Source organism: Clarias gariepinus, chromosome 24, assembly GCF_024256425.1.
Source record: "Clarias gariepinus isolate MV-2021 ecotype Netherlands chromosome 24, CGAR_prim_01v2, whole genome shotgun sequence".
In the NCBI taxonomy this organism is placed as follows: Eukaryota; Metazoa; Chordata; class Actinopteri; order Siluriformes; family Clariidae; genus Clarias; species Clarias gariepinus.
In genome coordinates this window covers 14,658,649-14,684,260 of record NC_071123.1, presented here as the reverse complement: position 1 = coordinate 14,684,260, position 25,612 = coordinate 14,658,649, and the positions used below count along the sequence as shown (strand labels likewise).

Below are 25,612 nucleotides of genomic sequence, written 5' to 3'. Positions count from 1 at the left end.
GCGCCGATATGTTTGCGTGTTTGCCTTCCTGTCTGATTTGCCGATGAAGTGCGGTTTAGCTGATCCCTTCAGATAGCAATATAGACTGGCTGGTTATGATTAGTGTGTATCCTCCGAGCTGCGTGAACATGGTTGTACTGTATACTGTATATGCGTGGTTTGAAGAGGTAGTATGGGAAATAAAAAAAGATCTGTATTTACATGACTTCTGGTTACGATGTCTGATAGATGAATAGAGGTTGTCGGTTGGGAGTCTCCTGGCCTCCCACGAGCCTCTAACAGGATGAGCGGTTATAAGTATAGTTGTGATGTTTAAAGTATTCAGATCTGCCCTTGACATGATATTGATACAAGAACTATGCTGCTTTCTGTAAGGGAGTCCTATCTGTAAGTGAAATGCTGTATATACTGTCATAAAAACCTGCTTAAAGCAGGTTTCCTGGCCGGGTTACGTTGGATCGCGAGTCCATCCCAAGAACACTTGGATGGGAAGATGGGAAAATGTCCTGAATGTTAAATTCCCAATTAGAAAACCAACAGTGAATGAATGAAGTGAGTCACGGTTCAAACCAGACCAGTGACACGTTACACACTTGTTAAATCCACACGTAGCTTATGAGCTGCTTCTTGGCTGAAGAAAAAAAACAAAACAAATAGAAACACTTCCATGACTAATCATTTAACCAGCTGTTAATGTTCCTGCCTGGCTTTTAACCCTGTTTTTCCCTTTTCTTTTAATCACGGTGCTCTTTCCACCTTCGTCCGATTTAAATGTTCTAGTAAATAAATGCTTATTTATGCTCAGCATACCGTCTATTGCGGTTCAGAAATACAACATGTGGAACTAAACATTCACTATCATCCACACTTTCTCAACAATTCCTCATTCCTTCATGTTTTGCCTCCAGATGTTCTTGTATTCCCTTTTAATGAAGTATGAAGGAATAGCTCTCCAGGCTTCCTGAAAGACTCATTTTCCTGTACTCATGCCTGTACCTGACCGGTTTGAGAGGAACGTCACACAGTGATCTATGAATCATGTATGCATTAAAAAAAAACATCTAACTTAAGGCATGAACCAGAGAGAAACAGGTGCGGATGATATTCAGGCTGGTGAAGAAGCTTTAACTTCTACTGGTGATGTTGAGTGGTTGGAATAGACGAGAGGGGAAATGAGGTCGCTGCTGAGGTTCTTACAACTCGTACTGTATCTTTAGACACTTTGCAGCCTGTAAGAGTAAAACATTTGTCACCATTTTAGGGGGTTGAGAGGTTGAATGCATGTTTTTTTTCCCCAGTGCTTAGTGGGTTCTTTTTTTTTCAACCTCTATCAACAAGCTATTTCTACCTGGAAAACTTTTCCTTGGATATCTTTTTTGGTTCCACCATTCTAAAGCCTAAGAACTGACGACCTAAAGCCGTTGAATTGTATCTGCTCAATTCCGTACAAGGCTCTCCTGCCACGTGATTGGCTGATTAAATAACTGCATGAACCAGCAACGAGCGCAGGTGTCTCTATTCAAGTGGCCATCTACAGTACTTGTTCTGTCTGCACAGCCGGTTTCACCCTAGCTTCTTTTCTAACACCCAGTTAGTCATACCTACAAATAAACCCAGATGGCTCGAATGCTAGCCCACATGTGTCCAGAAATACTCCATGTTTACTCCCTCCCTCCAAACCCCTGTTCGGTCGTGAGTTCAGGACTGTTTTTAAGATCGGAGTGAATAGATCCTGGATGAGGTCTTCAGAGATGTGTGTTTTAGTTTGGTGTATCTCCTCCCTACTGAGATTACCAAAAAAAAGTGTTACATAACACCTTGATTTCAGGCATAAAACACAGAGTTCTGGAGGAAATATTCGGCATGACGCTATTTACATTTGTGCTGCGTCATGACGGCAGGGAGAGCGGGAGACAGGATGGACAATAAAAAGAGGCTGAATAAAGAGAAAGCGAGTGAGACGATGCAGGATGCAGCGTAATAAGAGAAGCAGAACAGAAATGTGACCCATTGCATACTAATCAAATGAAACCTACGCAGTTTCCTCCTATGTTGCCATATCAGCGTATTAGTATTTGCATTATGGAGTTGCTCTAATTATATCTCAGTGCACATGAATGCTGGCTTCTGATTGGTCGGAACTGCGTTCTGCTCCGTATTCGCTGATATGGCGCCGTTTGTTATGAGCCAGCTATCTTTGAAAGGCGTCTCTAGTGTCAGTGATGAAGCTCTGCGTTTATTTGTGCTTTCTCATGAACATGACCTGCTGTATTATTAACTTCAAGGAAGAGAGAAAAGAGATGCTAGAACAGGAAGTACTGTTTATAGCGGCTGTAGCAAGCCAGAACAGAAACTAACATGTATATCGTTGCGCGGTTACAAAACTTGTCATGTATGTATAAACTGATAAAGTGTCGGACATATTAACCGTCGATTACTTAAAACGATAATTGTGGACAATTTGTGGGCCGTTCATGGATCAGACTCGTTAGTCCGGGACATCTTAGTCAGATCGCGGTCTTGGGACGTCAACTCTGTCATGTCAAGCCGTTCCTAATTGATTTTCATGTGCGACAGGGCGCAGTAACCTGCTTAGAGAGAAGCTTAAATGCCTGGATTCGGGCTTTTCAGTATAGCATTGCCCAGAGCATCACAGTGCCTCTACTGGCATTACTTCTTCCTCTAATACCACATGATGTAAAACGAAAAGTGATCCATCAAACCAGGTCACATTCATCCATTGCTCCATGGTCCAGTTCTGATGTTCACATGCCGATTCAGCAGTCGACAGTGGCCAAGTCAGCATGTGCACTCTGGCCAGTCTGTGGCTGCGTAAAAGCACACAGCAAGCTCTGACGCACTGTGGGTTCTGACACTTTTCTATCATAACCAAGAATAACTTTCTCAGACAGTCGCTCTTCTGTATGATCGTCCCAAACAAACAGGCGACCTTTGGCTTCCAATGCGGATTAATGAACCCTGGACAGTCCCCAGTTCACTGGTCGTCCATTCTCGGACTACTTTTAGTAGGTTGTACCAGGAACACCCAGGAAGACCTACTGTTTTGGAAATGCTCAAACCCAGCTTTCCAGCCATCACAACGTGGCATTTGTTAAAGATTTTTCCTGCTTCTATAGACATCCCTTTCATCAATGTTATTCACTAAACTTGTCAGTACTTTTATGTTTTACAGTATATACTGTATACAACAGGGCCTCATTTACAATAATGCCCCAAAGTTGTAGCTAGGAAATTGTTACAAAATGTAACTATTTTTTTTTTAATTCTTGTATTTTCAGCCACCGGAACCTGAAATGTTACAATCGTTGGTTCTACTGTAAATATATATTTGTTTAACTATCAAAAGCATTTATATGTTTGTTTTTTTATTTTGGCATTAAATAAAAGCCATTCGGTCAATTCAGTTTATAGTCATGAAATCGAAAGCAATAACTTATGAAACCTGTAAACCAGAAATAATACTAAAATTCTGCTCACGTCGATCTCCTCCTGTGACTCCGGTCAGAAACTTGAATATTGTGCTCACAGAATAACTTTACAGAAAAAAAAAACTCCTGACCCAAGCCTTTCTGGTTTAATATATTAGTCAAATGTGCACATCTTAAACCCGTGTATGCAGTGTGTGTGAGCGGGTGTGTGATTTCCACCAGGGGCTTGTGCATACAGATAAACATGAAATATTGCATAAATAATAAATGACTTTGAATCCGCAGGGTCACGCGCAGCTCCGTTATGTTGTTTGAGCATGTTTTGGGAACCAGTGTGTGCATCCTGTCTAAAATAAAAAATTTCCCCTGATTGGTTTCCTGCTGGTTTGCTTTGATTAGGACGGATCTGTACATGAGCCGCCAAGCTCGTTCTTGTTTTCCGTTGCTGTTGTTTTAATGATAATGTATATTTGCATAACTTCAACGTCAGCACGAGTGTTGTTTCAGCAAAACAAGTTTGCTTTATTCCTGCTTACTTAAGATTTGCAGAGGAACAGTGTGACCTAGAATCATATCAAGAGCCTGACATGACATTACGTGGCATGACAGTAAGATTAGCATTCACTTCTAAACCTAATTGGTTTATTCTTAAAAAAAAAGTGGAGCTTTCATACTGTCTCGGAATGAATGTGAATGAGGTCGTGTTTTTGTTAACTTTGATGTTTGTCTGTTTGTTCAGGACTTCTTGACGGACCTGATGATGTCAGAGGTGGACAGATGTGGCGAGAACGAGCACTTGATCTTTCGCGAGAACACGCTGGGCACCAAAGCCATCGAGGAGTACCTTAAACTCGTGGGCCAGAAATATCTTCAGGATGCACTGGGTAAGACCTGGAAAGCATGCTGCGAAACCAGGAACCTGCTCATGCAACCAGACGTCATGGCAGTTATTTGAATAGGTTATGGAAGGAGTCTGCAGTGCCAGTTTGGTGAACTTTGTGTTTTCCGGTCTGTCTGTCAAATGTCAAGTTAATGTTAAAAGTAATGAATAACGGTATAATAACTATAAATGAATTATCATGTCATTTTGTTCAACATATTATCCACTAGAGGTTTGGGACGATTCAGTTCAGTTAGGTATCGCGATGGTGATACATGCATCGCCACACTGACTCCAATTTATTTATTTTTTTCAATAAAATTTTAATATATTTGGTCTGATTGCATATAGTTTGCATGTTCTCCCTGTGCTTGGTGAGTTGCCTCTGGTTTCCGCCCATGGTCCAAAGACATGCAGATTAGTTTATTTGGCATTTCCAAATTGCCCGTAGTGTGTGTCTTGAGATACCTTGGCACCCAGTCCAATTGTAAGTATCCCACCTTCTGCTCCTTGTGCTCCACCCCCTAGTGACCCTGTACAGGATAAGCAGTATAGAAGATACAGGGGGCAATTATTTCAAATTGTAATGTTTATAAAGTCCTGATACCTACGATATCGCAATACAGATCGAATCGACACCTAGCTATCGTAAACATCGGATTGTGCAATCCCTGGTGAGTTGCGTCTCTAGCATCTACAGCAACATCTCCATTTCATTTGCTGTTTTTGTTCTTTACAAAGTAGGTGACCTTGTTTTAAAAATCTTGGAACGGAGACAAGCTGCATCTGAAAATAAATCTGTCCTGGACACCGTCATCAACACGCTTAACTATTTTTATAGCAGATTCCCTTATTAGGGCATTTTGTGTAATCCCCAGTACATAATCAGAACATTTAGTGTAATCAGTATAGATTCTTGGGTCATAATTAAGGCAATATTATAATAATATTTGATCATAGAGGTGTTGCTCATAGAATTTATTAATATATTTTTAATGGAAGCTGATTGAATTTTTCCTCCATGTTGCTAATAGACTGTCTTTTTTTTTTTTCAAATATACACGCACATAAGTAGATGACCCTTACTCTCATGTAGAACCCAAATAATGACTGCATTTGCAAGCCAGAAACAAACAAAAAAAAACTTATCTCTGTTTATCTGAAAAGAAAAATACAGCTGTAAGTTTCACACTATTTCCGCCTGCACCAGGGGACCTAATAAGAGACAGACAGAGAGAGAGAGAGATCCAATGCCTGTGCCAGTCTGTGTATCTCCCTTAAGGTTTCCATTAGGACTACATTTGGCAGTGCTGAATAATGTAGAGCTGTTTTTCTCCAATTAACGCGACTTGTGAAGCTAGGCTGAATTATTGAACAGCTTGCTCCTCGAGATTGACTGAGAGGCACAGAAAAGGACGACATCAAGGACAGGACCTAAATATGTCGTCTTTTTGTTTGTGTATATGTGTGTGTGTGTGTGTGTGTGCTGATTACTTGAGAGGGAGAACTTTTTTACCGTGCCGATGATTGGAACAGCGACCGAGGCAGATGAAATCAATAAAATGATCAGCACCAGATGAGTCTCTGTGGCTAAGCATCAGCTATGTGACACTCATCAATCCTACAGTAGTAGACACGCTGTCGTCCTACACTGCAGCCGTGGCTTGTTCTCATAGTTAAGCTGCTTTGTGCTGTACAAAATATATAGGCTGGAATTATATAACGCCATTTAACCTTTTCATGCATATTGTTTACGTTAATGGATGGACAGTCGATCTACGGCAGTTTAAAGGGAAAATACGACCGGCTTTTTATTTCTCATAGATTTTATCCAGTGTCAGCGAGCATCCCTCTGCTTTAAGGAGGAAATAAAATGTATTGTATGTATAATTCCCTTCAGATCACTTCAAAGCATAGTTTCTGTAGCTCTCTGAATAATTTGTATGTTTGTGCACAAAAAACACATTTTAATTGAAACCTTTCAATTTAATTGAATTTACGAGGTGCGTTCAAGTTAAACCGCGACTTTCGAAGTTACGACAGTAAAAACTCTCTTTATTTCGCTATTTAATCCCCTGCTACACTAATGCACTAATCCCAGTTTTTCACTCATGCTTGGATATACTCACGGATATACTCACGGATATATTTATGGATATATGGCATTCTGTAAACATCAATCAGTTTTATTTTTCACCAACAATTTTATCACAAGTCCTGGTTTGACTTGAACATCCTTCATAGATATGCTTTATCTCCAAATGTCCAATATACAATATAAATATAATATATAAAGTTCTCTAAATATGCATTTTACACATAAAATAATTAATAATAATTATTATATTCAACATTTAGTTATTTATTTTTATTTCAGGCTAAACTTTTGTGTAAACATGACATGACAATTTATACATGGAAATAAAATCTGATTAAAGTCATTTTAATACACTTGCAATGAAACAACTAATAGTGGGCATTGAGATCTTATATTTTAACAGCAGCTTCACCTTTTATGTAAGGTTTTGCTCAAAAGCAGGGCAGCTTCAGTAAAGATCTCTTTAGCAGATCTTAAATAGAAACAGGAAAAAAAAATGCATGATTAAGATTGATTAATCCGGGTAAGTGGCTGTTAGCCAATAAAATGCGGTTAAACAAATGAAGGCGCGCTTTGTTTATTTTCTGGTTAAATGCATTCTAAAATCTTAATGATGTCCTACAGCGGCGTTAAGTTCACGATTCTGATTGGACAATCTAAAACTCAAGAAGGAATAATAAAACTGTCCTTTGAACATTTATGGAATGAGTCTCCAGTGTCAGAGCTTTGTAACAAAAAGGTGTTCCTTTTGAAAGCTTTGGAATATGCGGTAATTTGTTGACACGATCTGTGTTTTGGGCTTATTAACTTGAAGAGAAAGTGAAGGAAATGGATGTGTTCTGCTTTAATAAATAATTGTACTTGTTGGCTAATTAGTGTGGTTTAAGAGTAATGAAACACTTTGGGACATGCCGTTGGTGGAGAATAACAAGCAGCTGGTTTGTTTCTTATTTTGTTCTCAATCTAATTTGTCCAATTAGGATGCTCTTTTAGGGTTTCAGTTTCTTTTTTTTAACACAAAAGATGATTAAAGGACAACTAAAAAGGAAAATATATTCACACTTTTTTTGCTAATTTATATTATATTAAAAAAAAATAGCCCGTGATTATTATGAATTTGCAAAAAAGTGGATGCTTTTTATACTTTAATCAAACTTTTGTGAAAAGATCTTCTTAGATGGCTTCACCATGTCTGAAAGTTCATCAGTGTTTACCTGCATATTAATCACATTCTGATCAGAGGATGCTTCTGATTATTTCACCTTTTTTAAGAGCATGCCAAAGAATGTATTTTTGGGGATGACAGATTTTCTTTAATTATAAATTACACTTATTAAATTAATTTAACTTTATTATGATTAGCTTTATAGTGGCTGTCATCGAGTCATTATTTTGTGTTTTTTTTTCGATTTATACTTTAACAATTTCATTCCCACAAAGAGAAAATTGGGCCATAAAAACCACTTGTGACAGCTGAAAGGAAATGCACAGTATTTCAGTTACAATGGACTGCTTTCAAGCTTAATGAAGTAGGGTATTAGTCACAATGACTCACTTTACTCTTTGCACAAAGGATGAAACAGACACAGCAAGAGAGCCTCCTAGCTGTCAAATTAGTGACCCACAGTTGGATACAAACTTATTCTTGTAACCCTGTTAATCCCAAAAAACTATTTTATCTATTAAAGATCTTTTTTTTTTTTTTTAGGTGTGCAAACAACTGTCGATGTAAATTTTTTACCCCTTTTCACTTTTCTTTTGCTTTCTTTCAATAGGAGAGTTTATAAAGGCACTGTACGAGTCAGATGAAAATTGTGAAGTGGACCCATCAAAATGTTCAGGCAGTGACCTTCCTGAACATCAGAGCAACCTGAAGATGTGTTGCGAGCTCGCTTTCTGCAAAATCATCAACTCCTACTGGTAAAGCAAGAAACTGCAGAGTTTCTGTATGGAAACCCCTTAATTAGCAGTATGTTACCCAGTAAACAAATATACAGTACAGAGTATATATAAACACTTTTCAATTCTAAATATCTTCAAAACTAAAAAAAAAAAAAAAAAAGAAACTTTTTTTAAACTTTTATTTTACTCTATTTACTCTACTTTATTAAAAAACTTAACTTTTACTCTACATGATTATAATTATAATAATTATTCGTCTCATGTACCTTACACCCCAGTGAAATCATTTTTTCCACTTATTACAGTTAGAAAGCTGGAGTCAGCCAGGATAGAGAACCCCTGGAGCAGATAGGGGCTTGCTCAAGGGCTCAATAGGGGCTTGAACCCCCAACCTTCTGATCAGTAACCCATACTGTATAAGATGCCACAGATTTTAAACTGCAAATATTTGCAAAATAGTTTAAAAGCACTTTGATTTTTTTTTATTTCACAATTTACACAACATTTGAAACATTTACAACATACGTTTTAAATCCTAAATGCTTGTTACTAAACATTTAAAACTCACATTTACAAATCATTTTAACCCTATATATGTAAACAACTTTTAAATTGTTGAACATTTACAAAACAATTAAACCCTAAATAGTTACAAAACATTTAAAATCAAAACCATTAACATAACATTTTATATCAAAAACCTTAACAAAACATTTTAATTAAAAACATTTACAAATCACTTTTAAACCATGAATTTCTACAAAACATTTTAATTAAAAACATTTACAAATCACTTTTAAACCATTAATATTAACAAACCATTTTAAATAAAAAACATTTGCAAAACACTTTAATTAAAAAAACATTTGCAAAACACTTTAATTTAATAACATTTACAAATCGCTTTTAAACCATGAATATTAACAAAACATTTTAAATAAAAAACATTTGCAAAACACTTTAAATCAAAAGCATTTACCAAACACTTTAAAACCATAAATATTTAAAGATAAAGAGCATAAGTACTGTATCATTACTATAATTTCTGCAATGCTTCCTTATTTATGACAATACACCAGGATCCACGTCCCACTGCACCAATATTTAATTGTATAAGTTGTTATATTTATATTTTAGTGCAATTATTTTTTGTTTATTCTTTTGTTTATTCTTTTATTTTCTTTATTGCTGCTGATCTCAGAGTAACCAAACAGATTTTGTTGTATCATTACAATGACAATGATGAAAAGTCTTTATCCTAGTAAACATTTAAAAGACTAAATACTTGTTACTAAAGATCCAAACCCTTTAAAGACTTGGTAAACACTCTTTTAGTTTCACATCTTTTAAAATCTTCTTGACTGTTTGATAAATTATAATCCCAACCTAATCATTGTAATGTTTTATTTCTTTCTCATTTTTTTTTCCTGCAGTGTTTTTCCACGAGAACTGAAAGAAGTGTTTGCATCGTGGAGACAGGAATGCGGTAACCGCGGGCGTCCGGATATCAGTGAGCGTCTGATCAGTGCCTCGTTGTTTCTGCGTTTCCTGTGCCCGGCCATCATGTCTCCGTCCTTGTTTAACCTGACGCAGGAATATCCGGATGAGCGCACGGCTCGCACGCTCACACTCATCGCTAAGGTCACGCAGAACCTCGCCAACTTCACAAAGTGCGTACTGCTTTGATACTGATATTATTAGCTGCATGAACAGAGTCTTTTCACTATTTAGCAGTAGATGCCTCAGGCTGTGTCTGGTTTTATGGCTTTATCATTTATAATACAGTAAAGTAATATAACGCAACTGGTTTCTGCCTGCAAGGTTCGGCATTAAGGAGGAGTACATGTCCTTCATGAATCAATTTTTGGAGCATGAGTGGACCAACATGCAACGCTTTCTACTCGAGATCTCCAACCCTGAGACTATTTCCAACACGGCTGGCTTTGAAGGCTATATCGACCTTGGCCGTGAGCTCTCCACGCTGCACTCCTTACTAGCTGAGGTTGTGTCTCAAATGGATCAGGTGGGTCCTCTTTGTCTCGCGCTAGGGCATACATGTGCTTCATAAAAACATTTATCATGGACCACTGAAGCCACTGTTTCCATTATCAGTGGAAAAGAAGCTCACAACTAGCTATCATTTTTTGTATTTTCATATTTCCCTTTATGATCTGAAAGTAAACTTTCATCTCTTTAAAGCAACTTTGGGCTCCAAATAAGTAAAATTCCCACATTTGCACTTTGGAATTAAATCATGAATAGTGTGTTTACATCATCCATCACTTTTTCTCTCACAGGTTTTGAGCTGTACATGAGAAATCCCTTCAATTCCCAGCGACTATTACTGATTGATAGTTAGAAAAGCATAAAAAATTGATTCAGGAACAATCCATAGGGTATCTCTAGTTGTAGAGTATTTCATGGTGTGTTTTATGGGATGGATTTTAGATTCCCTCTCTCTCTCTCTCTCTCTCTCTCTCTCTCTCTCGTTCGCTCGCTCTGTACATCCTTTGATCTCTTCTGAAGCATGAGACATTTCCATTGCACAAAACACCACAGAACCAGATCCATTTAAATCATTTAAAGATTCGAAGTAGGCCAAACATTTAAAGCTTTATTTTATTTTTAAAAACCTCATAAAAAGTCCTGGCGTTTTAGAGAGTCAGGCCCAGCCAAGGATTCTCACAGTGTGCATTGGCAGCACAGAGAGTTTTGCTCGCCCTCAGAGGGCATTAAATGAAAATCCACAAGCTTTTTTGTCTTGTGTTCTAATGCCGTTAATGTCAAAAAGGAAGGAACCTTGCCACTTGTTTATGGACAGTTTTCAATGCTTTCTGTTAAAACAGAATCTCAAACACATACTGTACTTAATAAGATGCACAGTGATATTGTGCTATTGAAGGTTTTACAGTTTACGCTCTATTATGGATGAACTTTGGTGAAAACGTTTGCGTTTGAGTTGATTAATGTTTCCGCCCTTTTCAGGCTGCCACCACCAAGCTCTCTCCGTTACCCAGAATCCTCCGAGATGTTCACACAGCACTGACTAATCCCTCAAGTGTTCAGGTGGCTGTGCCGTCTGATAGCGCTCCATCCCCTCCGCCTGCCGGGTGCAGCGTCTCTACCAGCTTGCAAAAAATGACAATGGATAGTGACTTATCAGGGTAACGCATGAAAAGACACAAAAGCACACAAACACGCACACACACACACACACACACACACACACACACACACACACACACACAAGAATAGTATTTAAAAATATAGTAGTTTAAAAATATTGAGTCCACAAATTTCTTATGTTTTATGCTTGGGACCAGATCTTTGATCTTCTTTTTTCCCCTCTTTCCATTACCTTAGCCTGGTCGACTTCACCCGTCTCCCCTCGCCAACTCCAGAGAACAAAGACCTGTTTTTCGTGACACGTTCTTCAGGTCTCCATGGCTCACCTGCCCGCAGCTCTAGCTACTCCGAAGCCAATGAGACTGAACTTGGCCTATCCAATGGCGCTAAAAGCCTGTCCATGGTGGACCTACAGGAGGCCACCAGGACCTTGGAACTCATCCCGGTCACAACAGAAGGTACTGTCGAGAAGCACATGGTGGCTTGGAATACCCAGACACCACAGTGCAACTCATCCGGAGGCCCCACGCTCCAGAAGGTGGGGCAGAAGTCTATAAGTGCAGCAGGGGAGGTGATGCCAGGCAGGCCGGTTCAGCTTCTCGCCCCGCTGTCCTTCCAGAACCCTGTGTACCAGATGGCAGCAGGATTGCCTTTGTCTCCAAGAGTGCCCACTGGTGGAGACTCTGGCTCAGAATGTCACAGCTCTCTCAGTTCGCACAGCAACAACGAGGAGGCTGGGTGCGGGAAACTCAGCTTTCTGAACCATGGGAGTGGGGTCGGGGATGAGTTGGTAAGACGGTCTGGGGAGTTTTCAAGAAGGCAGCTCTCGCTTACAGAAGCGCAGCATGGAGGATGCCAATCTGTAGTGCCACGGCAAAACAGCGCCGGTCCCCAGCGCCGGATCGATCAACCTCCGCCACCCATGCAGGTCGCTGCCCCCCGTGGACGGACTCCGCCCAGCATGCTAAGCTCTGCCCCTTACCCACGCCCCTCGAGTGGCAGTGCCATTTCGTCATCGCCTGATTGGCCAGGGAGTGGCGCGAGACTTCGTCAGCAGAGCTCATCCTCCAAAGGGGACAGCCCTGAGATGAAGCAACGTTCACAACACAAGGTATTGTTGTGTTGTTTTAATAAGCATATATGAATGTTGAAAACATGCCTGATGTGCAGTTGTAGCTCACAAAATCAGCTGCACTCCTAGACTGATTCACCTCACTTTTTTTGTTGTATACTGCAGGATCCGAGTATCGATGGCCAATTCATTTTAAACATAAAACAAGCAATACAACCCCTTTAGAGCTCCTCCTACAGTATTTGTATGCATGCAGAACACATTATCTGCTATTTCAAATAAAGTGTAGCTAGGATACAATGGTATATTGTAAATAGTAATACTGCATAAGTAATATATTTATCAAAAACTTAATTCCAGTAATTATGTAAGATATACTTGTTTTTATTCCCAGCACACTTTCTGTGCCCACATAGTGCTCTTATCACCCTTAAAGTTAATAAATTTCTTATAACAGTACAATCCATCAAAATTATTTTCCATGGGATTATCTGCAAAACATGTCACTTTCTGATATTATTACTTAAAGTTTCTGTAACAGCATGGATTACAGAAACTATTCTTACTTCAGCACTGTAATTCTGCAGTAAATTGCTGTAATTGCAGTATGTAGGTTCTGCCCTAAGCATGTGGAACGCTGTCGAAGATCATAATTGTTCTTTGAAGGGGACAGGAAGGGCATTTCCTTTGTGAATGCTGTGGACACTCTCTCTGGGGATTTGATAGATTTGGCCTGAATGATTGATGCAAACCCCGAGGCACCAACAATATCCCTGTCTCTCTCGCGCCCTCTTATCGTTATTGACTGCGAGGTTACCAAGGCCATATAGGGAGGTCTCCATGAATAGAGGACTGTGCAATCTAGTATATTATCTTGTGGGCCACTAATAAAAAAAATACAAATATATTTTTATTGATAAGTTAGCTTCTTTTAAAAAAAATTTTAAAATAAAAAATCTTTTCTATAACAGCTTTTATATACACTCACCTAAAGGAACACCTGTTCAACTTCTCATTAATGCAATTATCTAATCAACCAATCACATGGCAGTTGCTTCAATGCATTTAGGGGGGGTGTTCCTGGTCAAGACAATCTCCTGAACTCCAAACTGAATGTCAGAATTTGAAGGAAAGGTGATTTAAGCAATTTTAAGCCGGATGCCCGGTCTTAGTATTTCACAATCTGCTTAGTTACTGGGATTTTCACGCACAACCATTTCTAGGGTTTACAAAGAATGGTGTGAAAAGGGAAAAACATCCAGTATGCGGCAGTCCTGTGTGCGAAAATGCCTTGTTGATGCTAGAGGTCAGAGGAGAATGGGCCGACTGATTCAAGCAGAAGACCCCACCGGGTACCACTTATCTCCACTACAAATAGGAAAAGAGGCTACAATTTGCACAAGCTCACCAAAATTGGACAGTTAAAATCTGGAAAAATATTGGCTGGTCTGATGAGTCTCGATTTTGATTGAGTCTCAAGATGCTATCCTATCAATATGGGCCAACATTTCTAAAGAATGCTTTCAGCACCTTGTTGAATCAATGCCACGTAGAATTAAGGCTGTTCTGAAGGCAAAAGGGGGTCAAACACCGTATTAGTATGGTGTTCATAATAATCCTTTAGGTGAGTGTATACTGCTCAAAAAATTGAAGGGGACACTTTGTCCTGGATTGAATTGATCTTCCATCGTGTATATGAGCTGAGCTCTAATTTAAGTGTTTACTTATTTGTTTAAGCAGTATATATGTGTGTGTCTCATCACTCATCATCTATACCACTCAATCCTGGATACAGGGTAGTGGGGGCCTAGAGCCTTACCAGGAGACTTAGGGCACGAGGCGGGGTCCATCATAGGGCATTACAGGGTGTGTGTGTGTGTGTGTATATTTCCCATGGATTATTTTTGTGCATATTGTAATAACTTGGCTTTTGTGTCTGTGTGTGTGTGTGTGTGTGTGTGTGTGGGTGAACTAGGCCTCGTCCCCAGTAATTCCCAGTGCGTTGGATCGTACGGCTGCATGGTTGATGAATGTGCCGTACTTAGAGCAGGACTCAGAGACAGATCCACGCAGGGACGATCAGGCGCTCAATGAGAAGGTAATAATCCAAACAAACTCAGACATACACAAACAAACCCACACATAAACATCTAAAAAAATTTTCCTGTTCTACAATAATAATGACTATATTAACATTATGATTTAACAAGGAATTATGCAGTGATCAGAAGACAAGTTTCAACCATAGATCTTTAAGACAGAAAGAATTATGAAAGTTTCTAATAAAATTCCATGATGTATGTCTTATCTTATGACAAGTTCTCTCACTAGATCTGTTAAATAATAGCATCATTAATTCTGAAATTACCTTCAAATATAATAATCGAGAAATCTGGCAGCTCGAGGTTAGTCATTTATCCCATATCCCTCAATACCCTGAAAAGCCATTTCCAGTATATTAATGTTAGTTATTCCTTTGTGCTGTGATATATTTAGTTACTGAGCTGCGTGTCTCGGTATGAGGGAATAAAAAAAAGCCATTTTTGGGAGAGGGACAAATGCCATTTTTTTTAGCAGAACTGCACTGAAGACAGAACAAAGACTGAACTCATTGTGTCAAAGTGATGTATAATAAAGACGTTTTAATGAAATATAGAACATCTACAATGTCTTAAGTGTCTGTAAGGAGTGGGAAACACTTTTACATATGACTCAGAAGTTTGTAAGAATTAGTTGACAATTCAGAACATTAATATGCAGGTCTGCATTAATAACACCAGCATTAATAATACGTAAAACATTTTAAACTGCCATTTCTGAACTTTTTCATGTCTGTCTTAAAAAAAAGACAGTCTTCATTCATACAACTTTACTAAGAAATTGAAATCCATTCATTTTCCAGATTTGGGTAAACATCACAAGTCCAAAAACTCTTTTGATGCTTGATAAAATGTTTTCACTTCAAACAGCTACACTTAACATGAGATTAAAGTTGTGAGACAGCTCCAGTCAAAGGCATCGTCAGCATTCATCATCCTCAACTATTGCATTGCAGCAACAAAACTGCTTCTTTTACAAGAAGTGTTCAAGTCAAACTGGGACTTTAATTGTGATTGTGAGTAACAGAAAACTGTTATGAGAATAAAAACAACCTTTATTTCTCTATATAACCGCCAGATACACTAATGCACTTATCCCAGTGTTTCACTAGTGCTTCGATACCACCAAGTTAGAAAGCTTTCTCAGTATGCCAGAGCCATAATCGACTACCTGCTTCACATCTGAAACGCTGGCCTCCCAGGAACTCCTTTAATGGCCCAAACATGTGGAAATGGCTCGGAGAGGTTGTAGGGGGTTGCATCAATAACTCCCAGCCGAGTTCCTGTAATTCCTTCTTTAAATTGTTTGCACGATTTAAATATTTTACTGCGCCTAAGAGTACTTCGCTTGAAGTCTTCTGTAAATCGGTTTTACACCTTCATTCACAAGACATTTTATCATAAGTCCCGGTTTGACTTGAATGCCCCTTGTTCACATATTTGATGGTGAAAACTGTAAGTTATATGTTGAACATCACGTTTTCTGTTTCAACGTTTTTTTTACTCTCTTATCAGCTCTGATTTAAATTGTTGTGTATAATCTCGGCAATAAAGGTAGAAATCTGTACCCTTCAAAAGTATTGGAACATTGGCTAGTCCTTTTGATTTTTCTATATAATGAAGACATTTGGGTTTGAAATGACAAGATGAATAAAATAACACAATTAATGGGAATTTTCTGATATTTAGTAGATTATTTTGATGTGTTAAATAACTTAAAATATGGCCTCTGGTGGTAACCAATTTTTAGATTGGTTAGGAATAGATCCTTTTTTTTAAAGTAAGCAACACTTTATATTATGTGTTTTTCTTTCTTGCAGTATTTTTACTGGACGGTTGATTGTGATACTTTCACCTCTGCCCAGTAGATGTCATTGTGTGATGGCTCTGATCTGATCTTTTCCAAATTTGTCTTTGGTCTTTGTTTTGGTTTATAATTTTTAATAACAAATGCAGTCTTCATAGAAAGGCCTCGAACCAAGAGAGGACATCTGATCTGTTGTCTAATATGCTCATATTTTGACTTCAAACCCAAATGTCTTCAATTTACAGCAAAAACAAAAGCCTTCCTGTTCAAATCCTTCCAGAGGGTTTGTAAATAAACTAGTCTGTTTGTGTATGTGTGTACTTACCGCAATGTCCCTTATGGTCTCCCTCTTCCTCTCAGTATCAGGCAGAGATATCCGTGCTGCAGGATCAGCTACGTGTGTGTGTGCAGCAGCTGGAGCAGTGTGAGGCTCGTCTGCACTCGCAGGACGATCAGGCTCAGCAGCTGCTGCTGCAGTATCAGAACCGTCTGGAGGAAGCTGAGCAGAGACTGCACCGCCAGCAGGAAGACAAAGAGCTGCAGATGAAGAGCATTATTAGTAGGTGAGACACAGTCTGCTATATGCTGTATGTACAGTACGGTATACTCTGTTCCAATGACCAGATATGTAATGGGTATGCAAGGAATAAACGAGGTGTGTTTTGTAGTTGCATGTAATGTTGTAGATTTTATTCATATTGTAAATGTTGGTAAGACAAATTGCTGGTCATGTTACAGAAAAGTCTGTCAAAAACAATTCAATTCAATTCAATTTTATTTGTATAGCGCTTTTAACGATTTACATCATCACAAAGCAGCTTTACACAATCAAAAGAATTGCTTTTGTTTTTACAAAGCACTAAAAACTAGAGACTCCTTTCAAAAATTGTAATAATATATAAGTATTATAGTTTATTTAATCGTATCAAGTCTCATGGAACAAGTTATTACTACAGCATCAAAACATTAGAAGAAGCTCAATGATCAGAATTTGTGTTTCAACAGGGCATCGGTTTAAATATTTACTAATATTAAATATTAGTTATGAAAGGACTGAGCTCTGTAATTAACCGTCTGACTCTTACAGTTGTTGAACATTGTTTAATATGCTTCTGTAAACACAATGAAGCTCAGCCTAGGTTTAACTAATTGTAAAGGGAAAAAAAATCTCAATGAAGTACCACACTAGCAATAATATTAACTTAAATTAATTAATAGGTTATGTTTTTGCAATTAGCAATTAATAGGTTATGTTTTTGTAAACATGAAGCCAAAAATTCTATTTACATTGTACTGTACTGAATTAAATACAACCACATGACACGCTGTATGGGCTGCTAGCTAACTTTTTAGCTAGCTACTGTAGCTAGCTAGCTAGCAAACTTGCTAGTGTAATTAAACTGACTAAAAACAAAAAGGAAATTGAGTGACAGTATACTGTACAAACCAGCAAAATATACAAAATGACTAAAATGCAGCTTTAAAGCGTTTGTAGGAACGTATGATGAAGTAAAGTATAAGAAATTTAGCTTCCCGAGTTAATAAGTGTCTTCATATAGCAGAACCCACATGAGTTTGGTTAGCAGTTGATGCTAAATAAAAATGAGTTTAATTTCAGTCACATGAAGTCTTTTCTTAGTAATTCTCAATAATTTTCCCAGAACATCTGAGGTAAAGAAACATCATTCTGATGATAGTGTTTTTAACATTTACATGGACCCTAATATTCCACTTATAATCGGAATAAAACTGCATTATATAAACACCCCAATCGGAACAGTCTGACCCAATCCAGCTCCTTGAGATGAGATTGTAGTCAGAATGAGAGGGCTTTGATAGTCCGTTCGGTCGGACTGTCTGTCTGTTCTGTCTTTAATTTCATCGACTGGGTCTCTGGCTGGGGAAGAAGCCCTGAGTGGCTCGCATTTAATATGTAGTAAAGCATTTAACCAATCACAGATGACACTGAATTTTTGCAACCAATCATAACATGGAAGGTTGGATTCATTGAAAAACATGTTATATTTTGGGTAGATTATATGCTTCAGAGAAGGCAAAACCACTATGCACAAGTCAAATATATATATATTCTGATTAAATGCTTTGAGCATGTAAACACATGTCAGTCTAATCAGATCTGCGCCCATGTAAACAGTTAAGTTGGAATGATTTCTATCAGATTGAAGAAATATTGTCCATGTAAACATAGCTAGTGTATTAATTATAGCTAATTGTTACTGTCAATCATAAGCAATCCAGATTTCCCAGTTGCTAAGCAACCGTGTTCAGATCAGTACACACTTGAACAGTGAGGCATAAAATACTAGAAGCACAAGATCATGACTAGGAGTGCTTTATTTCCCTCATAAAAATATATTTATTAGATAGTATTGTCATTTTGTCATCTTGCTGTGTTCTTTGAATAGGGTTTGGATTTATGTCGTAGCAGGTTGCTTTGCTTTTGACGCTTTTTCTTCATTTAGAAATTCTTTTTAAATGTTTATCGGGATAATGAATGGGAGAGAAATGTCTAGAGCTGAGGCAAATAACAAAAAAATTTCAGCTCTGTCAAATTCACTGAACTGAAGTAAACCACACCGAACTGAACGCTCATTATGGAATAAAAAAGCAGCAGGCTAGAACAGACTAGCTCAAACAAACAAAGAAATGAAAAACTGTGATCTGTACTCGGATAAAGTTTCCTTTTTCATTAGTGATGAGCATGTACGGGTCTGGATGTATAAAACTGTGAGCTCTTATCTAGTCTCAGCTAACTGAGATTATTATGGATATAACCAGAGTACATTTTCAGTGCAAAACATTGAGCCCATGTTTTGATGATGATAATGATGATGATGATGTTTTTAATGCAGGTTGATGTCTGTTGAAGACGAGCTGAAAAAAGATCATGCTGACATGCAGGCCGTCATCGACTCCAAGCTGAAAATTATAGATGCACAGGTACAAGTGTTCAAAAATATTAGAATGTAGAATAGAATCCTTGTTAATATTTTTAAAACTTTGTTTAGTTTAGTTAAATTATATATCTCTCAAGTAAAACACTGCCCTAAATAAATAGTAATTATAATGCATTAAACACAAACAGCTGCACTATTAGTATTGATGTATTATTGAGCTGTAAGCCATGAGGCACAGGGGCACAGCGGGTGGAGTTGCCACCCAATAGCTCCAGGGGCTGCGGTTCGATCCTGATCTCTGACGCTATTGTATAACACATCGATTAACGTCTCCCTGTGAGATAAAGCTCAGGTTCCAATCATTAGCATTAATTATCATGTTAGACTAATTAATATTGATATATATATATATATATATATATATATATATATATATATATATATATATATATATATATATATATATTATTATTATTATTATTTTTTTTTTTACTTTTAATCATCTACAGTACTGTGCGAAATTTTTGACCCCCTCATTCCTACATATTTTGCTTGTGTAGCGTGCGTTGCGTGAGTTAGACTTTCTTATATTTTTTTAGGCTTTTTAAAGTGTGTTTTTAGCTCTCGGTTTCAATCCAGTCCCTGTACCTGACCAGATTCAGAGGGACGTTTTGTTTTTTTGTTGTTGTTAAGCCACTCAGTGACCTACTCTATGAATCATTCAAGCATAAAAAGCATCAAACTTAATCCATGAGCCAGTAAGAAACCGGTGCAGATGATGACAGATGATCAGGCCGGTGATTATTATACTGGTGATGCTGAATGCTGAGTGGTTGGAACAAACGAGAGGGAAAATGAGGTTGCTGCTGAGGTTGTTACATAAACAACCATTTTTTAGGCACTTTGCAGACATAAAGAAATGAGGGGTGGCTCAAAATCTACATCAGTTCTGTACTCAGCATGACTGAGTAGATATGTCAGAAATAAGACGTATCGTCTAGCAACAGTCTTTTTCTGTTGTGTAACTCTCCAGTCTGACTGTTTAGAAGGTGTTGATTTTTTTTCTTTAACAGCAGCTGTTAAAGTTCCAGCTGTGCTCGTTCTTTTACTTTATTGTTTCTATAGTAACAGCTCGTCCAGAGAGACTTGCATAGTGGCAACTTATACAATTTAATCAGTACCAGGAAAAAGTTTGGACACAAGATTGGATTTATTTTCTACATTCTGGAACAATAATGGGTTTTCAAAAATATGAAATAACAAATATGAATTAGGAAATTAAATAATAACAGCAACAACGACAATAAGTTATTTTTTTAAGACACAAAAGTCAGTCCTGGCAAGAAGAGTATTGTCAAGTGCATTTGCAAAACCCATCAAGCACCATGATGAAACTGGCTCTCATGAAGACCATCCCAGGAAAGAAAGACAAAAATTATCTCTGCTGAAGAGGAAAAGTTTATTAAGAGTTAACAGCCTAAGAAATTATCAATTTAAAGTCTTTATGAAGCCTTTATAAATTTTATGTAGCAGACACATCTTAATATTAACTCTTCAAATAAAATTATTACATATTTTGGTTGCCTTCAGAATTGTTTTACAACGTAGAAAGAAATTTCCGCATTTTCTTCTAATATGATGTCACAATGAGGGAAATTTAATTGGCTTGTTTAAGCATCGGCCAATGCAAACGTTTATTTTCTATATTATAAACCATTTAACTGCATCAATTTGTTTGTGCATTTGCATTAGAGTTGTGTATGGGAGCGTTTCTTAAAACCCTTGTCCTGCCTCTTCCCACAGTTCCAATTTTTGTTTACCTGCTCATGATATTTAATGAAGAATTTAACTGGTTCTTTTTTTCAAAAAACTGCTGAACCAAGATAAAGCTGTTGTTAAAGTTAACTTCTTGTTATTGATCACGAAGCTTTGTACCTGACCTCACACTCACTCCCTGATAAAAGTAATTTGCCCAATCCTGTTTCAGAACCTGTACGATCCCCAGGCTTTTCGTTAACGGTTCTGTTTCTGTCTTCGCAGGAAAAGCGGATCGTTTCTCTGGACGCAGCGAACTCGAGGCTCATGGGCGCCCTGTCTCAGCTCAAGGAGCGTTACAGCATGCAGACACGCAACGGCATCTCGCCCACGAACCCCACCAAGCTGCAGATCACTGAGAACGGAGAGTTTCGCAACTCCTCTAACTGCTGAAGTCTTAACCGGGACTGAAAGAATGGATGAGGACAGGATATACGTCTTGATGTCACTGGAGGAGAAAATGAAGCTGTATTTTTTTTTTTCCCCTGGAAAAAAAAAGATGAACTGTTTTAAAAATTTGCTGTCTCTGTGACCTATGATTAGTGTCTGCTACATCAGTTTAGGACAAACCACTAGATGTAAATCTCTATACGTAAACATACAGGACATACTGGTACATCGCTTTATCAATACGAATACTACAACTCGATGTGCTAAATCCTTAAACGTTCCATCCGTTTATTGGAAAAGGTCATTCTCTGAAGCGTCTAGTGTTACATAAATACCACGCTTCTTCAGGACATCAAGTGCTTCTTCGCACCCTGGACTGGACTTTATCCGACCGCTCGACTTCGTCCCATATGTAGTGCACTTTGTGAGCTATTAACATGATAAGCCTTAAAAAAAACAAACTGCAGCCCCTTTATCCCTTGACCTGTGTCTGTAAGCTAAAGAGTCAAAAGTATTATTTATTTTTAAACACAGTCTTGGCAAAGAAAAATATGATGCACAGGTCGTGTGTGCACAGTACTTGAGTAATAATAATGTTTAAAAAAATGCATAATAGTTTAATACCAAATGAAATGACATAATATCAATAATAATAATAAGATGATAATTATCAATATATCATGAATTTATCAATGAGATCGCCTCCTGAAGCTACAGCAGCACTTTTCACTTTATTCCGCTAGCTATGCCATTTCTTGACAGCTTTCTACTCTGCAGTTTTTTTTAACCTTCTCATAAACAGTTTCCACTTTACCCGATCGATACTTCCTGAGACTTGTGTTAACGACTCCAGACACCAAGTATGCACTCAGTTCCTGTTATTATACATTATTTATTAATGTTTTTGCATCATGATAAAACAGCCTCCACAGACTCATGATGATGATTTTTCTTTTTCTTTTTTTCTTAATTTAACTTCTGCAACTTCAACTTCGGCGGCACCGCAACCAAATTTATTCGATGAAAAAATTTGCACACATTCTCCGTGTGTCGTTCTGTTCCCCGTTTCTGTTACTCTGTGCCTTCTTTATTTAAAGGCAGTGATTTTCCTTTACGGTTCAGTCTATAGTCCCTCAGTTTATCTAGAGCTGGTATATTTTTGTATTCCTGTTCCTAACTGCTTTAAGGAGCCACATGCGGTTATTTATGACATGCGCTGTGGTGAAGCTTGAATTCAGCCATTTTCTCCCGTCACCACTGCGAACCACGAATGTGGCTATCTTCATGTGACTCTGAATAATCTAGCGATGCAACAGGGCTGGGTTTTGGAAACTCAAAAATGAAAATGGTATCGCTATTTTTACAATACAGAGAGAGAAAGAGAGAGAGAGGAATACAAAAAGGTCTGTCTGCTGTAGCAAGACAGAAGGTGTGTTCTGTAAATATTCAAAAAAATAAAAATATATATACATATAAATATATATATACATATAAACTTGAACATGTGTTCCGCTGATAGGACTTAGAGATTCCATTTACATCTACAATGTTACTGGTGTTTAAATGCCATGTGTCGTTTTATTTTTGATATCCAGTCGTGAATGCAATTGTCCCGCTGATTTATTAATATACGTCGTGATCAAAATGCGAAAGATTTTGTTTAGCCAGAGAGTTTACAGAAAACAGAAGCACAAAAACCTAGCATTTTATTTCGGCCCTGTTAACTGAATCTCCGGTCCTCTGGTTCTCCCTGTGCTGTGCTTGGAGGGTTTCCTCCTAGGCATGTGGGGTAGGCTGATTACAAATTGTGTCAGTGTGTGTGGGGTTGGCATTCATTCTTAAGCTCTCATGTGACCTTACACAGAAAAAGCGTCTAGATAATAGACGGATGGATGGTTCTCTTTAAATGGAAGTTACAATCTCTATCCTCAAGTTAATTTATGTTTGAAATGCCAGAATAAGCAGTGGTAGCCCACTGGAACTTGTTCGTGTTTCTGCTAATGTGAAGGTCGTAAGATTGAAGGTCATCTTGGACCTACCCCAGAACTGCTGTTTGGTGCTTGCACCGTAAAAAGCTCAACTACAACCATGCTTATTAACCCTTTTGCGTGTGACGTCACAACGTTTGTCCATCATGGTCCCACAAAAGAGGCGTTACTTACCGGATGCTGGTGCTAAAATCCACATTTAAAATTCGATGGTAACGTTATGTCGTCTTAAACAACACTTTGTCCCCATATTTATTGCTTCAAGGTCAGTCCGAATTCCCTCTGGCAAATAGATCCTAAGGCAAGGCTGAATCTCAAATCCCTCTCTAGGCCCTGATCAAAGGCACTGCTTGGTGTGTGGGACAAAGGATTGTGCGCTATTTGGGATTCAACCCTTGCACAGTTAATTAGCTATTAATTACAAAGCTTGAAACGGCAGTATTAGTTAATTAACATTACCTGAACGTCATTTTATGAAGCGTAAAGCACAGCATCGTATCATTTGGAATGGAAGTGCTGAATGACAAATTTGTCATTTGCCATCAAATATTCGTACACTGTCTGACTTAAGACTGTAAGTCTGCGTATTAATATCTATGTACCTTCTTCATTTCTGCATCCACTTTTAACATGCTTTCATTTTTTTTTTTAACTCTATCACAACATACTGCATGTGAAAATAATAAGCAGAACAGAAGCAATCGATTGCTAGCTTACGTTTTTTTTTTTTCTGTGTGACAAAGCATCAGGTAATCATCAGGTAATATATGTTATTTTTTGGCTCCTAAATACACCTTAACAAAAATACATAGCAGACTGATGTCGGTTAATGATGCTTTCTGTTGTACACTGTTGTGACTGACGTCATGATTGTCACATGTTTGCAAAAGGTCCATAAGCAATTGACTTTGTTCCTATAAAATAATAAAATAGGAATAAAAAAATGGATACAAATCTAAACCATGTAGCAAATCAAAGTGTAAGAAACCAATTCGGTTTACTTTTTAACACTGTGCCCACGTCCAGATGAATTAATACGTAGTCAAAATCAGGTGCTTATTTGTGAGCGAACAACCCTGAACTGGAAGCACTTTCTGGATTTTTATTATTATTTTTATTTTCAGGGTATAAATTCGAATGAGTTTGGTGCTTTCTTTCTTGGAATTTGTAGCCAGTGATATAGAAATGAACCCGCGGCTCTTTTGCATTCTAGCACTATTTAATCCTAAAACGCTAGCCGTGCTTCAAACCCATGATTCAGTAGCTCACCTCCGAACTGAACTGTACACCTTGCCAAATGACAATCTGTCCGGAACATCGTTTTTTGGAAGTGATCGAGTCATCGTGTTGATCGTGCAGCATACAAAGAGAAGTATTCGCTCGCAGCTCCAGGTCCGTTTGTTTTCCTTTCGCTCTAGATCGTCAGGTATCTCAGTGGCACACACCCGTTCTCAGCAGTCGATGTGGTATATAAGCTTTGTCAAAAGAGACGTGAATCTCAAACTGAATATATAAGACTATGTTATTATATGTTGTATAATCCTTGTAGAGAAACTTTTGTAAGTATGTTTAAAGTATTGGCTTCTTTCGAGGATGACGAGAACAATAATGTACAGAGAGATATGATGTCCATGTTAAGAACTATGAAAATGTGGCTGTGCAATTTACATGTACATTGGCAACTAGGATAATTAAAGTTTTATTTAGATATTTTATATATCTGCCTGCTTGTTTTGATTTGATTATACCGTGCTCTTCAAAGGCAAGTCTATCATTTTTCTCCTTTTAACCAGATATGTGTAAGTACTTGTCTATTGAATTTCAGACCCACTGCGTATAAGATCTAATTATATATTTCGATGTCATATAAAGCTATTGACCTGAATTTTATCGGTTTTACACTCCATAAGGTACAGCTGGCCAATACGGGGTTGGACCCACTTTGGCCTTTAAAACTGCTTAAATTCATGGTATATCTTCAACAAGGTGCTGGAAACATTCCTTAAGAGATTTTGGTCCATAATATTAACATGAGAGCATTACCTATTATTAACATGATAGAATCTCC

General features: G+C 37.8%; 1 protein-coding gene across 5 annotated transcripts in view; it reads left to right on the top strand.

Annotated features, from left to right (window-relative positions):
• The window catches only part of dab2ipb (DAB2 interacting protein b), a 137,515-nt gene extending 112,262 nt beyond the window's left edge, over positions 1-25,253 (top strand). For all 5 annotated transcript variants that reach the window (XM_053484928.1, XM_053484931.1, XM_053484929.1 and 2 more), the window contains 10 exons: positions 4,189-4,333; positions 8,203-8,347; positions 9,763-9,999; positions 10,151-10,352; positions 11,315-11,493; positions 11,693-12,566; positions 14,503-14,625; positions 16,794-16,996; positions 19,307-19,394; positions 21,392-25,253. In XM_053484928.1, coding sequence (XP_053340903.1) covers positions 4,189-4,333; positions 8,203-8,347; positions 9,763-9,999; positions 10,151-10,352; positions 11,315-11,493; positions 11,693-12,566; positions 14,503-14,625; positions 16,794-16,996; positions 19,307-19,394; positions 21,392-21,559 — 2,364 coding nt within the window. In that variant the 3' untranslated portion in view covers positions 21,560-25,253. The remainder of the gene's footprint in view (positions 1-4,188; positions 4,334-8,202; positions 8,348-9,762; positions 10,000-10,150; positions 10,353-11,314; positions 11,494-11,692; positions 12,567-14,502; positions 14,626-16,793; positions 16,997-19,306; positions 19,395-21,391) is intronic.
• The last annotated feature ends 359 nt before the right edge of the window (positions 25,254-25,612 follow it).